The sequence below is a fragment of the Plectropomus leopardus genome, chromosome 18 (assembly GCF_008729295.1).
Source record: "Plectropomus leopardus isolate mb chromosome 18, YSFRI_Pleo_2.0, whole genome shotgun sequence".
Classification (NCBI taxonomy): Eukaryota; Metazoa; Chordata; class Actinopteri; order Perciformes; family Serranidae; genus Plectropomus; species Plectropomus leopardus.
This window is the reverse complement of record NC_056480.1, coordinates 19,037,086-19,051,017: the sequence shown is the minus strand read 5'-3', so window position 1 is coordinate 19,051,017 and position 13,932 is coordinate 19,037,086. Positions and strand designations below refer to the sequence as shown.

At 38.8% G+C, this 13,932-nt stretch overlaps 1 protein-coding gene across 4 annotated transcripts in view; it reads right to left on the bottom strand.

Annotated features, from left to right (window-relative positions):
* Window positions 1-548: 548 nt before the first annotated feature.
* nfyc (nuclear transcription factor Y, gamma) overlaps window positions 549-13,932 on the bottom strand; it is a 30,481-nt gene continuing 17,097 nt past the window's right edge. For 2 of the 4 annotated variants that reach the window (XM_042506145.1, XM_042506146.1), the window contains exons 5-11: window positions 11,867-11,962; window positions 8,529-8,705; window positions 4,687-4,755; window positions 4,093-4,245; window positions 3,647-3,751; window positions 3,498-3,557; window positions 549-1,728 (exon numbers count right to left, since the gene is read on the bottom strand). In XM_042506145.1, the coding sequence (XP_042362079.1) occupies window positions 1,609-1,728; window positions 3,498-3,557; window positions 3,647-3,751; window positions 4,093-4,245; window positions 4,687-4,755; window positions 8,529-8,705; window positions 11,867-11,962 (780 nt within the window). In that variant the 3' untranslated portion in view covers window positions 549-1,608. The remainder of the gene's footprint in view (window positions 1,729-3,497; window positions 3,558-3,646; window positions 3,752-4,092; window positions 4,246-4,686; window positions 4,756-8,528; window positions 8,706-11,866; window positions 11,963-13,932) is intronic. The other 2 variants (XM_042506147.1, XM_042506148.1) reach the window with 1 other exon arrangement.

The following is a 13,932-nucleotide window of genomic DNA, read 5'->3' as shown; positions in this document are numbered from 1 at the left end:
TCTTAATTTGTAAACTAAGTAGTAACTAAAGTTAACAAAAAACTGTAGTGGAGTAAAAAAAAGACTCCCTCTGAAGTGTAGCGAAGTAGAAGTAGAAAGTGGCATGTGATTAAAAATATTTAGGTAAAGTAAAAGAATCTTACATTTGTACTTCAGTACAGTAGTTTGGTAAATAAAAAAATAAAAAAATAAACTTAGTTATATTTCACCTCTGCTCTTGTGACACTGCTGTGACATTATACCCATTAGATAAAAGTTACTATGGAAGCAACAAAGGTACTTTGGGCTCTGGTGGTGGGATGTGTCTACCTGGAAATACAGTCGGATGCTGACTGGGTTGGTTCATGTCTTATCGCTGTTGCATTTCTCTCTTGTCTCCCTGTCTACAGTCCACACATTAGTAAGGACCTTAATTCACCTAAAATAAAACAACAAAAATTAAGGTTAGTATTGACATAAACCCAGAAAAATACCATAAAAACATGAGTTTTAGACAAGTAATGTTTTTAATTTTTTTCCACAAACAAAGTTTGTTTACAAAAAAGAACGTCAAAAATAAAATTGTACCTATCTATTGCATGTCATGCTGGCAGTTTGAACTACATGCAAAACAATAATAAGAACATTGATAATAATCATTACTGTACAAAAAATGATGGGGAAGATAAGAGGCAAAACATCTCAAAACCAAAAGAAAAACACTTGTATTCAGAAAAAAGGGAGTTCTATAAAAAGGGTGTTTGTTTTTGCTCCAGACGGAGTCGTGTGTGTGTGTACGTGAGACTTAAACTAGGGAACAAGACTCCAAAAACACCAGAGAGGGTTGTGCGAAACTGCATAAAGGAAGAGAAAAGATTCCCCGCTTTAAAGACAGAGGTGAAGAAAGAGTGAATGGAAGGAAGAATAAAGATGACAGTAGTGTGTGTGCCTGAAATACAAACACACACACCCTCACATACACAGTTAACCTATACAGACGTTAAGTGAAGCCCTTAAAACATAAAGTCATGCTTCATCGTCAATGTGGAAAACAACACAAAAGAGAAACTACATGAATTTATCATTGAACTTTAAAACCTCTTCTTGAGATCTCTTAGATTGACTTGCTGTAAAAAGTGATTTCTGAGGTATATGGCTTCATTTTATCCATTTAACTACATAGAAAACAATAACAAGAGTATGGTTTTTTCCAAAAGGAAAGCAGGAGTTGAAGAATCCCATGGCTTCCTTCAGCCACAGTTATGCCAGGAGCAGGTCATGTAGACAGAGACTTTCCCAATTCATCTCCGAATACGTTTGAAAAAAAAAATTCCAAGTTCAGACATGAGATGATAAATAGAGTTGGTCTGTGGCAGTGGATTTGTATTTTCTCTACAGATGTGGGTGACAGAAGTAGAAAAAGTCAGAAGTGTCTAAGCATGGATGAAACTTAACAGGAAATTTTGAGAGTCATTCAAATAAGTGTTACAAGTTTTCAGGTCCCCCGTCTACATGAGCAGTGCTTAGGCTCAGGTTTATCAAGCGTCCTGTGTTGAAGTCGGTGGCATCTGCCAGCATCACATGGGCTGGTGTGCGTGCTGTGTGTAGAGAAAGCGGTTCCTGGTTGGCTCATTCGGTGCTGACCTGCGTGACCTGTGCGTCGGCTGTCTGGTTGGTGGACTGAATGAACATCGGTTGGGTCAGCTCCTGTCCTGCTGGCATTGTCACCTGCTGGATCTGATACAACTGCTGTAAAATACGGAGAGAGACAAGAGAAGCTGAAGAGCTGTGCAGAGTTGGACTTTACTGGGATGACATCAAATTACATGGTGTTGTATAGGGTTGTTACAAGGTGTTTTTAAGACAAATGTTTTATCTGCCTGTATCAAAAATTGTGTCCATAATGTATCACCACATTTCTTTCTACTTCTGATTTGTGAAATTCTGTGTTTTTTTCCAGTAACTCATTAATTGCTACTCTTCTCTTGGCTTGATACAGTTCTGAAAAAAACATTTTTAATCTAAATATTTTTTCTATGGTTAATTTGAGGGGAAATTTAAGGATGCACAATACTGACACTGTTGACGGAAACTATTCGAAACACAACACATTTTAACATCCTGATGCATGGCAGAAAAGACTGACAGCAGCAGATTGGAAGGATGCAGATCAGCTGAAAGAGGAACTGTGGCTCTAAACATTCATGGAGAGGAGAGCGAGCTGCATGTTTCTGAACGTTATAATGAGGAACAACAATTGTGGAAGGTCATAATGGACACTCTTTGTAAAACATCTACCTCAGAATCTTGAGAGATACTCCAGAAGCAACATGAGCGGTCCATGTTTCCTTAATTTGTTACTCTATTGGATAGATGGCTTGAGCTATACTTTTTTTTGTTTATCCTCTAGACACTTATGAGCTAAACTACACATAATCCCTCTGTGCTTTTTATTAACTGCTTTTCTGTTCTCTTTTAATTTTATATTAATTTATTTAAACTTTTTATTGTTGATTCCTTCACTTTGTATAGGTATCTGTGCTGATATATAAGTTAAATATGCTTTTTTTGTTGTTGAGAAAAATCAATAAAAGTTGGGGACGATGCACTATATTGATTTTTTTTGCAAATAATCCAAAATGGTATTATTTTCCATCTTATTTTGGCCGATTATTTATGCTGATAATGATATATGCACATTTTTCCTCCCAATTAAAGTAAACATCAAGTCTCTCCTGCAGTGGGATGAACATAATTTTATATATGCTCATACTGTAATAACAAACAGGAAGATGCAGACATAACATACAAGATCCACTTTGGATACATGTAAAACATACCATAGTTGGTTGTGTGTAAAATTTTCAACAAAACTGTAATATTCATCCTACTTTAACAGGTTTGGAACCTCTCCCTGTGAGCATCCTGACAACAGCCACAACCCGGGCAAATTTGGACTATTTCGACTAACCAAAGTCACATAATTAAAGCAGTATCTTATTGTCCAGTTGCATCAGCGATATGGTCATTTCGATGAGGTTGATATATTATTTTAAATCTGATATCTGCCAGTAACAATGATGTGCCAATATTATATTCATATCTGGCTATGTGCACACTCAGTTTTAGCAAGCCAGAATTAAGGACTGTAACTCAAAATAAAGGATACAAAATGTAATATTCAAATGAAAATGTGGTAATACTTAATTTGGATATAGTCAGACTGCAGATAGTTTATAGAGTATTTGTCACATTTCAGCAGCTTGTTAATTGACTTTTAACAATCCAGCTGTTCCGCTTATTCTGTAGATGTTTACCAAAATATCTATAGAGCATATATGAAAATATACCATGACAAACATATTCTCACAATAGTTTAGTTCAAGTTCAACTCTTTACTCAACCTATATGTTCATTATATCTATCTGTAGATGGACTGTCCTAATAAAAATGTTACCAAAAATGTCTCTGTCATTGTTACAGCTTTGACACAATCGATATAGTCGTTGCATATTTACCTGTCCATCAGTAAACTGGTTGAACTGCTGCTGTCCTTGTTGTACCTCTGCCTGTGTGATCTGAAAACAAAACACATTAAAGAATGTAAACATTTGGGTATCAGATAATTTGCTTTATGAATGCCATGTTTTGTTGCTTATGTGATTACCTGCTGGGTGTTGGCGAGAGTCTGAATCTGTCCTTGGACCACTTGTGCTCCAGACACAGGCTGAGCTAGACGGATGTATTGTAGCTGTCCTGTGTTTAGTTGCACCTACACTCGGCCAACACAGGGGGGAGACAAAGTTTGGTTTTGAGCAAAAGGTCATTCAAACACAGAGGTCACAGCCATTTTCCTGCTCTGGACAACAGCAACGAGAATCATTCGCTTTCCTCTGGTGATTCGTTAACTTTGTAAAACTCAAGTTTGATGATTCCCCTCAAACAGTGAAGAATGGATAATTGATACAACAACATGTTTGTGCAGGACTATAATGTCAAACATGTCAGCCACTGCTTTAACCACTTCATCCACAGTTTGAGCTTCTTTGCTCCATCACTGATCCCTCCCTGACTCCCATTGCTTCTCCTCTCGGGTTTAAAGTTATTTCTCACCGGAATTTGTTGGATCTCTCCTGTGTTGGTGATGATCTGCTGCATGACCTGCATGGTTTGGCCTTGGGCTTGAGCTGTCTGAGCTTGGCCCTGGGCAGCTTGGACAATCTGTACCTGTTGGCCCTCACTCACCTGCATTGCTACAGGTGCACTCTAATGGAGAGAAAAGAAGAGAGACAGACAGAAGTAACACATTAGTTGTTGAAGTACAACTGGTGCAGGCATGCAGTTTATGATTGACACAAACAAAGAACCAGGACATCACTAACTTCCCAGAAATAACACTTTAACCAGTACCATGAGGCTTATGTGTTCTTAAATTTCTTAAGTCTGTTAAAGATCATCAGGCAGGCACAAAACATGTGAGGACATGATGTGAAAACGCAGCTTTCGAGACCTCTCTTTGTCCCCTGTCATACTATCTGGGAGAGGCCACCTGATCTCATGCTGCGGTCACCCCTACGGGCCTCAGCCACCTGAGCAGGACAGAGCTTGTAGGCAGCGGTCACCTACAGGGTTGCGGCAACAAGTAGTGGCCTCTGTGAGAGTGTATAGTTGTTGAACATATTACTGCACATGTGCATGTGTGTTTACCGTGATAGGTGTGCCCTGTGACTGCACCTGCACTTGCTGTAACTGCTGCATGGTGGCACCTTGCAGCATCTGATGGCCCGACAGAACAGAATGAGAAAATGAGAGAAAGACACAGTGAGAAAGCAGCGATTGCAACAACTTAACATGTGAATGTAAGCGTGTGTGGAGTGTGTGCATAAAAAGCCTAAATGTTAGAGCAGCAGACATAAAAGCAGCAAATGACATTGAATGACATGTTCATGAATGACAAGGAAGCTGCGGTGAAATGTCAGAAACAGATAAAAACAAAAAATCATGGTGGAGTTTGGACAGGTTTTGAAAGTGCATGTGCAATACTGACATTTACATGCAGCTTACTAAGCTCTTATGAGAGATTCGGCGACCTAAGAAAAACATGTCAGAATTAGTACAACAGTGACAGCTAGTCAACAAGTTGTTTGCCCTCTTTCCCTACTACATGCTTTAACACTTAAGTCACACTTAAAGACCAACTCTTCTGTACCAAACATGACATGTGTCTGATAGGTAGTGGCAAACTAATCGGCTCTGTTTCACACCGGAAACATTTAGGATGTAACTTAAATACCATCAAGAGGGAAAGGTGGGATTGAACTGGGAGATAACAAAACAGATACCCTTTGCATTAAATGCAAAAAAAACTGAAAAGCAGACTGCAGTAGCTGCAGTTACATGGGCAATATTTCCTCAATCTGATTTATAAAATCATTCTGATTAATTCCTATTGTGAACTTTTCACACTAAATATCTAATAAGATGTGTTTACATGCCCCAAAGCACTTAATCACAATATAACTTTTTTGACTTACGCAAAGTGGTTCCGTCATACATACGTTTTTTGTTTGGTTTTTTTTTTTCATTTTTAATGAGAAAATTCAATTTTTCCAACACATGAAGTATAGAGGAAAACAAGGTGATCGCCTTGTTCTGGTTATTTTCTGTAGCTACAAATTACAGATGTTCCTTTCATACTTAAAATGCAGACTATTGCGAAACTTAACATTTTACCGACGTTACCAAAATGTCTCATATGCAGGCTACCACTAACTAGCAGCAATAGACAACTGTACTCATTTAAGAAAGTAGCATTAACAGAACTCTGAAAATGTTGAATGAATTTGTCAACAATTCCCTGTCAAAATCAGCAGAGGGAGGCCTGTAGAGGCAGCTGCTGCAGCATGTACTGTGCAGCACACGCACACCTTTTGACACCTAATGTTATTCCCAGGTGAGGCAAACAAGAACAGAACAGATATATTTTTATGCCAACCCGAGAGAAACAATCAGATTCCTGGTTAACATTGTTATTAAGCGCTAATATTTTCCTTCTGAATGATTTATCAATGGTTGACACCATCCCTCTCAAACTGATTGAAAATTCTTTCAGATTGGGCCAGTCTCTTCTGACTGAGGTGGTTACATCAGGCATTTTGATTCTGATTATTAGGGTCCACCTATTGACAGAGATGAGATAAAAAAGATTGAGATAAAGCTTCAAAGATTTCAAAGTTTGTATTTGATCTCAAAATCACTTTAACAAAGCAAATACTTTTTTGGGGGGGCAGATTTAAAGCTTTCACCTATTTCCTGAACGCTCACCTTTTAAAGTGCTACGTGGTAAATAGCCCACAATGGATTCTACATAAGGTAAGTGTCAAAAACTGTGACCTCCCTACACTCAGCGGGGACTGCAGCAGTAGCAGTGCTAGTGAATCAGGCCAGGTCTAAATGAGTATGACAGCTCAGCTAAAGGCAGTCTGCTGAAGCAGCATGAAGCACAACAGCAGCCCAACAGCATGGCTGCATGACATGCAGAGGCCGAGCCCGAGGGAGAGAGAGAGCACTCAGCAGCAAAGGTAGCAAGAATTAGATAATTAAAGAGACAGATGATTTAAAGGGTATCCCAAAGTGGGCATGGTGTGTGCATGTCATGTTCTTCCCAAAATGATGTACGTGTGTCTGCCTGTAAGAGAGACTGAGTGTATGTTTGTTTCTTTCAGCTCATATCTCTGTAACTAAAACAGTGAAGATGAGACATAAAACAATGAGTGTTCAATGAGCCTTTGATAATGGTTCTTTAAGTGACTAAAGGTCTCATATTGTAAAATGTCAGATTTCCATGTCTTTTTAATCAGGAAGCAGGTGCTATATAAATGCTGTAATAGTTTGAAAATGCTGAATTCACAGAGAAATGCACTCAGTCTGTATTCAGAAACTGTGCCTTAAGCCAAGCTGATAGGACCTCTGTGAAGTTGTGATGATGTCACAGCTTTACTAGATAAAGTTACGGTTACAGTTATTCCCTGACTGCAATGACAATGCAGAGCCGCCAAAAGTGCAGATGTGGAGACCCGTAAACTCTGTCTAATCAGAGTAGATTGGGGCTTTTTTTAAGAGGGGGCAAAAAGAGACAGGTGCTAAAACAGAAAAAAAGAAAAACAAAGTGGTCTTTGAACATAAAACCCAAAATAAAAGCATGAATCTGAAACTGAGTGTAATATGGGACCTTTAAGTTATTTTTTACTTTCTTGCTGTGTGCTTCACTGATAAGGAAAAACATGCACTGCTAACTATATGGTTTCAGAAAGCATGATTCGCACACAAGCAGAGCTCGACAGTAACAGTCACCAGGTTGCTACTAGCAACCATTTTGAGAAATTGGCACTTTTTAATATGACCAGGGACAGCAAACAGCAAAATCTGCACCCCAAAATTATTACATTTTCAATATTTGTTGAATTAGAGATATCTACATTATTGCTGTCAAAGTTAGAACTGGAACCCGACAATACTGCTAGAGCACTGGTGCGTATACTTGTATACACACAGGCATCTGTGCATTGGTGCATTACTCACATGCACACAGGCATCTGTTCTAGAGACAGCAGGGAAGCAAATTAAGTTGTTTGTGATGCTGATGGGTAAATCTAACTTTTCACTCCGTAGTCAAACAAACTGACTGCAAATTGATGCAGCTGACAAAGATTTTAGTTCAGGTACTGTAATAAAGTTTTTAAATATGGTTTTATGTCACATTTTGAATTGTGAACTGACTCGTGTCCATGATATCTTAATCGCTCAAAAACCAACTAAAAATGGCAACTATAGTTTTTAGTTTGGGAAACCAAAAGCTGAGGCTACCAATTTCAGAAGTTAGTGTTGAGCCCTGTTTTGGAAGCTATGATGTTGCAAAACTAGACAGGGACTGAAAACACAAAGTCAGTTACGATTTCAGAAGTTCAGTTTTTGTCTAATTTCTTTTGCAAACATTTCATTTCCATTTGAAATAATATACGTAAATAACAGAGAAGGGAATATTCTGTTCACATCAAATGTTTCCTCTGCAGGGATTCAGAGGGAGTGTGCGCATGTGTGTGTAGTTATGTGACCTGGGTGTGTTCTGGGGTTCAGTTATTCCTGCTGTTTGGAGGGCAGTCTGCTGCTGAATGTGAACTAAGACTAACATCAGTAAAGCCAGGTGTGATGAGCTGCGTAACAAGCCTTTTTTCCCAGGATGGGGTGGAGTTTATAATGGGATACTTAAACTACTTGTGAGTGGTAATCCTCCAGGTGTCACACATGCTCACATGCACTCAAACACATTGTCCTTTTCTAGAAATCCAGTGCAGGCTTCATTAACTGGTAATTTGTGCTTCTGTGCAGTTAGACTCTCAGCCGTAGTTGCTGTGCTTCTCCATATCATCCTTATTATTGCCAAAACTTCTCATATCCAGCTGTGGTTTTATTTAGTTGTTGCTTCTGTAAATGTTGGTGTGTGTCCTTTGTGGCAAACTCTGTCATGTCAAAGAAGCTGTTGGTAATACCTGTCCTTGCTGTGACTGAGCGATGATGATCTGTCCAGGCTGGATGGTCGTGGCTGTTTGTGCACCGGGCTGCTGGCCCTGTTGCGCGCCCTGCACCTGTACAGCTCCAGGTTGCTGCGCCAAAGTGAAGTAGTACTGCACCGGCTCTGCTGGAGCGACTGACTGACGCATCTCCTCCTGCAGATGACGCACACACAAATACACACATGGAAGAGGGCCTATCAGTCCATTACATCTCCATGAATTATTTTTGCAGGTGTAACGGTAGAGGAGGCCAAGTCTGATAAATAACTGATGGGATGTGGCTGGGGAAGAGTAATGTAATCTGGACATAAGATCCATTGCAAGCACCATACTGGTCAATACCATAGACTGCAGGCCTGCAGGCATCAGCCAGTACAATATACACAAAAATCATTTGTGACTCTACTGAAGTAAAGGCAGGGGTGGGTAATAACATGTTTCAATTAATGCACATGAGCTTTAAAAGTCATATTTTTTAAAGGAACAAATACTTTACATGTTGCTTTTTATAAACTACACTTCTGCTCTTTATTCAGATATATTTTTGAACCAGCTTTATTTTCTTTACTTCACCACATCTGCCATTCAAACCTGCATTACAATTGGTGATAAATCACTCTTTAATCCATACTGATGACCTACACAAAAATGAAAGCGCTGTTGTTTGAAAAAAATTACAAAGTACATTCTATTTCTCACTGCATTTACGAACAGTTAAGTTAAGCACATTAACTGTGTTTGTCACTCCTCCGCTCCAGGAGTGTGGTGCTCTGAATAAACAAATGACTCTATATTTCAACAGCGCTCCAAATTCACCAGTGTGAATATGATATTAGCCAATGTCTGTTAACTCACTGGATTCCACACATGCCACCAAAGTGACTATCATCGGACTCGAATTTCACTGGTTGCGTAATAAATGTAAACACAGATAAATGTACATGATACAAAGAGGGTGGCCCGCTACAATACGCAAATCTTCACTAAGTAGCAACCTTTTTTGCAGGAAAGCTGAATGTGTGTTGTTTGGTGACAGTTCTGTTCCAGGCCAAACTATTTGCACGGACAGAGCCAAATCATTAAATAAACAAATAAATCCTAAACTGTTGTTGCTTATTACTGTCAACTAGGGTTGCAACGGCATGATGATTTTCATGAAATGATCAACTACTCAGAAATATTGCAGTTTTACAGTATAAAGGTATATGGTATCACACAGTTTTTATTATTTTTATCAGTTAAAATGACCCTCAAAGAAAAGAAACCAGAAGTTATTTTTTTGGTTGAACAAATGCTGTTTAGAATTGCGACTTGAAACTAATGGAAGTATGTGTAAGAGGCAGTCGAAGCAGGTGAAACTGACCATCTGGTTGCACCTTTTTTTTTTTTTTAAATCATAGATAGAATATAATGTACATGTTACAATAACCCTCTTTTTTCATATCACTATATTTGGTTTCTGGCTACACTGCTGCAACCCCTTGATAAATGACACTTATAAAACTGCTGTATAAAAGCAATACCATACTCCAGGTTGTTAAAATGTACTTAATATCAGCACTGCTATAATTATCTTTGGCACTGGGCCACACTCTCTTTTGTGTAATATTCCTTTGTTTGATTAGCCTACCTGCCCTACCTAAATAAAATTTTATCAAAAAAATATGCTTATTCATTTTGTACTGGCCTGCACACCTTAAAAAAATATTACATGGAGTAACTGAGTAATGAGGCGAGTAAATTATTGTCCAGGTACTTTTACATGAGCAGGTTCCTCAAATAGTAATTTTCCCTTTTACTTCTGTCATATTTTATGGGAGTAATTGTACTTTAGGGTCCCACACATTGTCATGGACAAAATTCAAAAATTTCCCATGACTTTTCTTGCCCCACTTGACCAGCATTTTTTCAAATATATAAGATTCAAAGTCTATTAAAAATAATTTCTGCATTGGGATCTGCATCCCAAATAATGTGTTGAAGGTCAGAAACACTAAAATCCAATTATATCCACAATATATATATATATATATATTAGTTTTTGGCTGCAATAAATGGTGTAATTTTGCCATTTTTGAAAGAAAACATGCCTTTGGAAAATAAAGAGAAAAAAAATCCCAATTAAAAAAGTAAAAGAAATTCTACAAAAATTTTAAGGAAAGAAAAGTCACCAAAAATGTTTAAAAAAAAAAAAGAAGAAAAGAAAAAAAGCCAGAATTTTTAAAAGAAATTGCGCATCCCAAATCTGTTTCCTTAAAAAAAAAACTTAAAAAAAAAACTTTTATTTTTTCAATAAAGATAGAGAAATTTAAATAGAAAATGCCTTAAATTTGTTGCACACAACACATTTCTATGATTTTTCTATAAACGTTTTACTAGTTCCATGACTTTTCCAGGTTTTCCATTACTGTGGGAACCCTGGTACTTTTACTTGAGTATAGATTTTCAGTACTCTACCCACCACTGAATGTGGTATACTAAGACTAATAATTTGTCAGTTTTTTATTTATGTATGTTAACACTCTCTCTGCTTCAAAATGCAGCGTCAGAGTTTGTTGGCATTCAGTTTTTTTAGAGCAGATCAGCAGGTTAGACACTTGCTGGAACGGGAGCTTGAACTCAGGTCTGACAATTATCACAAATTAAATTATCAGTAAACACTGACCTGTGTCATTCTGCTTCATAACTGACTAATGAGCAGGGCTTCATCTTGATGAGGTTTCTCCATCACCAGAAGCGTAAACACCCTTCTCCCAGCTCCATGACAACACAGCTGAGAGTGTAGGATGTTTACATGCCTGGAGACAGTCTACTTGACACCAAATTTAAATATCTCACTTCTCCATCTGGTATCCTACATTTGTATCCAGTATATCAATCTCTTGCTTGAACAAAACTTCAAAGCAATAAGCTGTTTTCTGTAAGAGAAGGCACTTGATTTTATCCTTATTGGTCGCTGGTAGAGGACATATTTGAATGCTTGATTAAGTTCTTCTTTTCTGTGACTAATGGAACAAACTAGTGACATTGCTGGGATTACTGTTGGTTGTTAGAGGCAATAAGATGCTGCAAACATCCGACTGAAAGCCCTCACTGTCCAAACCCCAGCTTCCAGTCAAGGATGTTTACAGCACCTTCAGATTGCCAACAATGGAAAAGCACCTGAGATAAATAATAAAAAAATAAAATAAAAAAAAAAATGTCCTTTCCCATTTAAACTTTGATGTGTAAGCAAATTATTTTAAAAAAAATCTCTTAATGCCACTGGAGACATCTTCTGTTTGCTTGTCACAGTATAGCGTGTGATTTCATACCTGTCGTTTAGGTGGCTTCAGGTCGTCCCGGGGCACAATGTCAATCAGGAAGTCAAACTGGTCAAACTTTGTTATTGCCATGGCGATGTCATTCCTCTGTAAATATAACAGACACGTAGGGTCAAGGGATGAGGTCAGACTCTAATTATGCTAATTCAATATATGCAGCAGCCTATATATAAACATGCCTCAGGGCTGAGGGTCAGCTCTCCCAAAATAGCCACACAAGAGGCTACTGTGGAACTGAAATTAAGATCCCCGTAGAGCTGTAACAGGCATTAGCTTTGATACTTAGCTCAAAGAAACAGAGGATAAGCTTTGAGTTGAATCGACCAAGTATATCTGGTGGCAGCCCCACCACATCTGAGTACACTCCCCGTCACAGCCCTCCCCAAATTATCTCTGCTCGCATCTCAGCAAAAGATCGCTAACAATATAACCTGCCCTGCCCTCCCTGTGATTGGCTAGCATTTGTTGCCTACGTTTCTTGTTGTACAGCCAGGACGAGTGGGATTGGTTAGGGTTAGGGTATGGGCAAGAATGTTAGGGTGAGACAGTAAAGAGGAAGAGTAAGGAAGAGTGGGGCAGCTCTTCGCCATCATAAAATAAAAACTTTGCCTCCATTAGCATCTCAGCTGACATTAGCAGACGACAGCAGCAGTGTTCTTATAATACATCCATGCACTGCACGGCCAGAAAGCTTATGGTTAACAATAGAGAGAGACAGAGAAGGGAAAGAAGAGACATGTGGTGAGACACGACGTTGTGTTACACCATTATTGGGGGAGGATCATGAGGAAGAGGAGGATTGTAAGGAGTGAGAGGGCAATGAGGTACAGTGCGTCCACTGCAGGACCCTTCCCTAACTGACTCCTAACTATTTTGATAATGGATTAATTATTTGAGACCCAAAAAAGTCCAACATTTGCTTGTTCTAGCTTGTGTTGTGTGAGGATTTGTTAGGTTTCTTAGTCTTCTATGATGCTAAATAGAAAATCTTGATAAATTGAACTCAACTGCAATGTGTCATCTTCAGGATGGGGAAAAACCTATGGGTGGCATTTTTGCAATTTTCATTATTTTATATAAACAAAACAGTGGATATAGCTCGTTTTTGCCAAATTAAAGGAGCTTTATACAATATTCGTAATGCATCTAAAATTCAGAGGTTGTCTGCACACAGTTCTCAACATGAAGGTGGTTGAGCCAATGGCTAGCAGCTAACAGTGCTAACAGCACAAACAGTGCTAACGATGACAACACTGCTGAAAGAGCTAAGTATGTAAACTGAGGGGGAACCAGAGGGTGGATTTTCACTTCTGTGACATCACTGTCCCAGTATTAGCTGTATGAGCGCAGTGCTGAGCAGTGGCAAACAGCTAGCCAGTGGGGTATACACAGGATTCACATGCACACATACGCATGCATGGCCAGAGCGTATACTACAAACAGGAACAGAGAAACTCATACTATAACACACGCATAGGTAGCGGGACTTCATTATCTTCTTAGGATACCATAACTCCAATATATCGTGACATAGCAAATACTTATTTGCTGCTATGTTAATGCTCTGAATGTCTAAACAATGATTAAAATCATCATTAGCTGCAACACATTGCATTTAGGTTCAACAACAGCCACTTAGGCAAATGATAAATAAAAAACAATCACCCTAGCATCATAATCATAAAAAATGGGTATGTGTGATGGGTGGAAGCGAACAGGATTGACGCCATGCTGTCGTCATGAGCACAGCCTCTGCTGCTATAGGCCTTCCTATATCCACAACAGTGCGCTGTCTCTGTGGAATTTTCCACAGGATATTGGCTGTCAGGACCCCCCATTGTGGCCCTCCCTGCACTAGAGGCTATTTATAGTAGCTTGATTAATATCTGGTAACACCAGGTCACATCTACACTTGTTCTATTGATGAGCGTTGCTATGGTGACCTCAATTGGCGTGCCTTCTTCACAATAGGACTTTGCGTGTGTGTATGTGTGAACATGTGGAAACAGAGGGTGCTGTTTTTTCTCACTTAGGCACACAAAAATCGCACATTCATG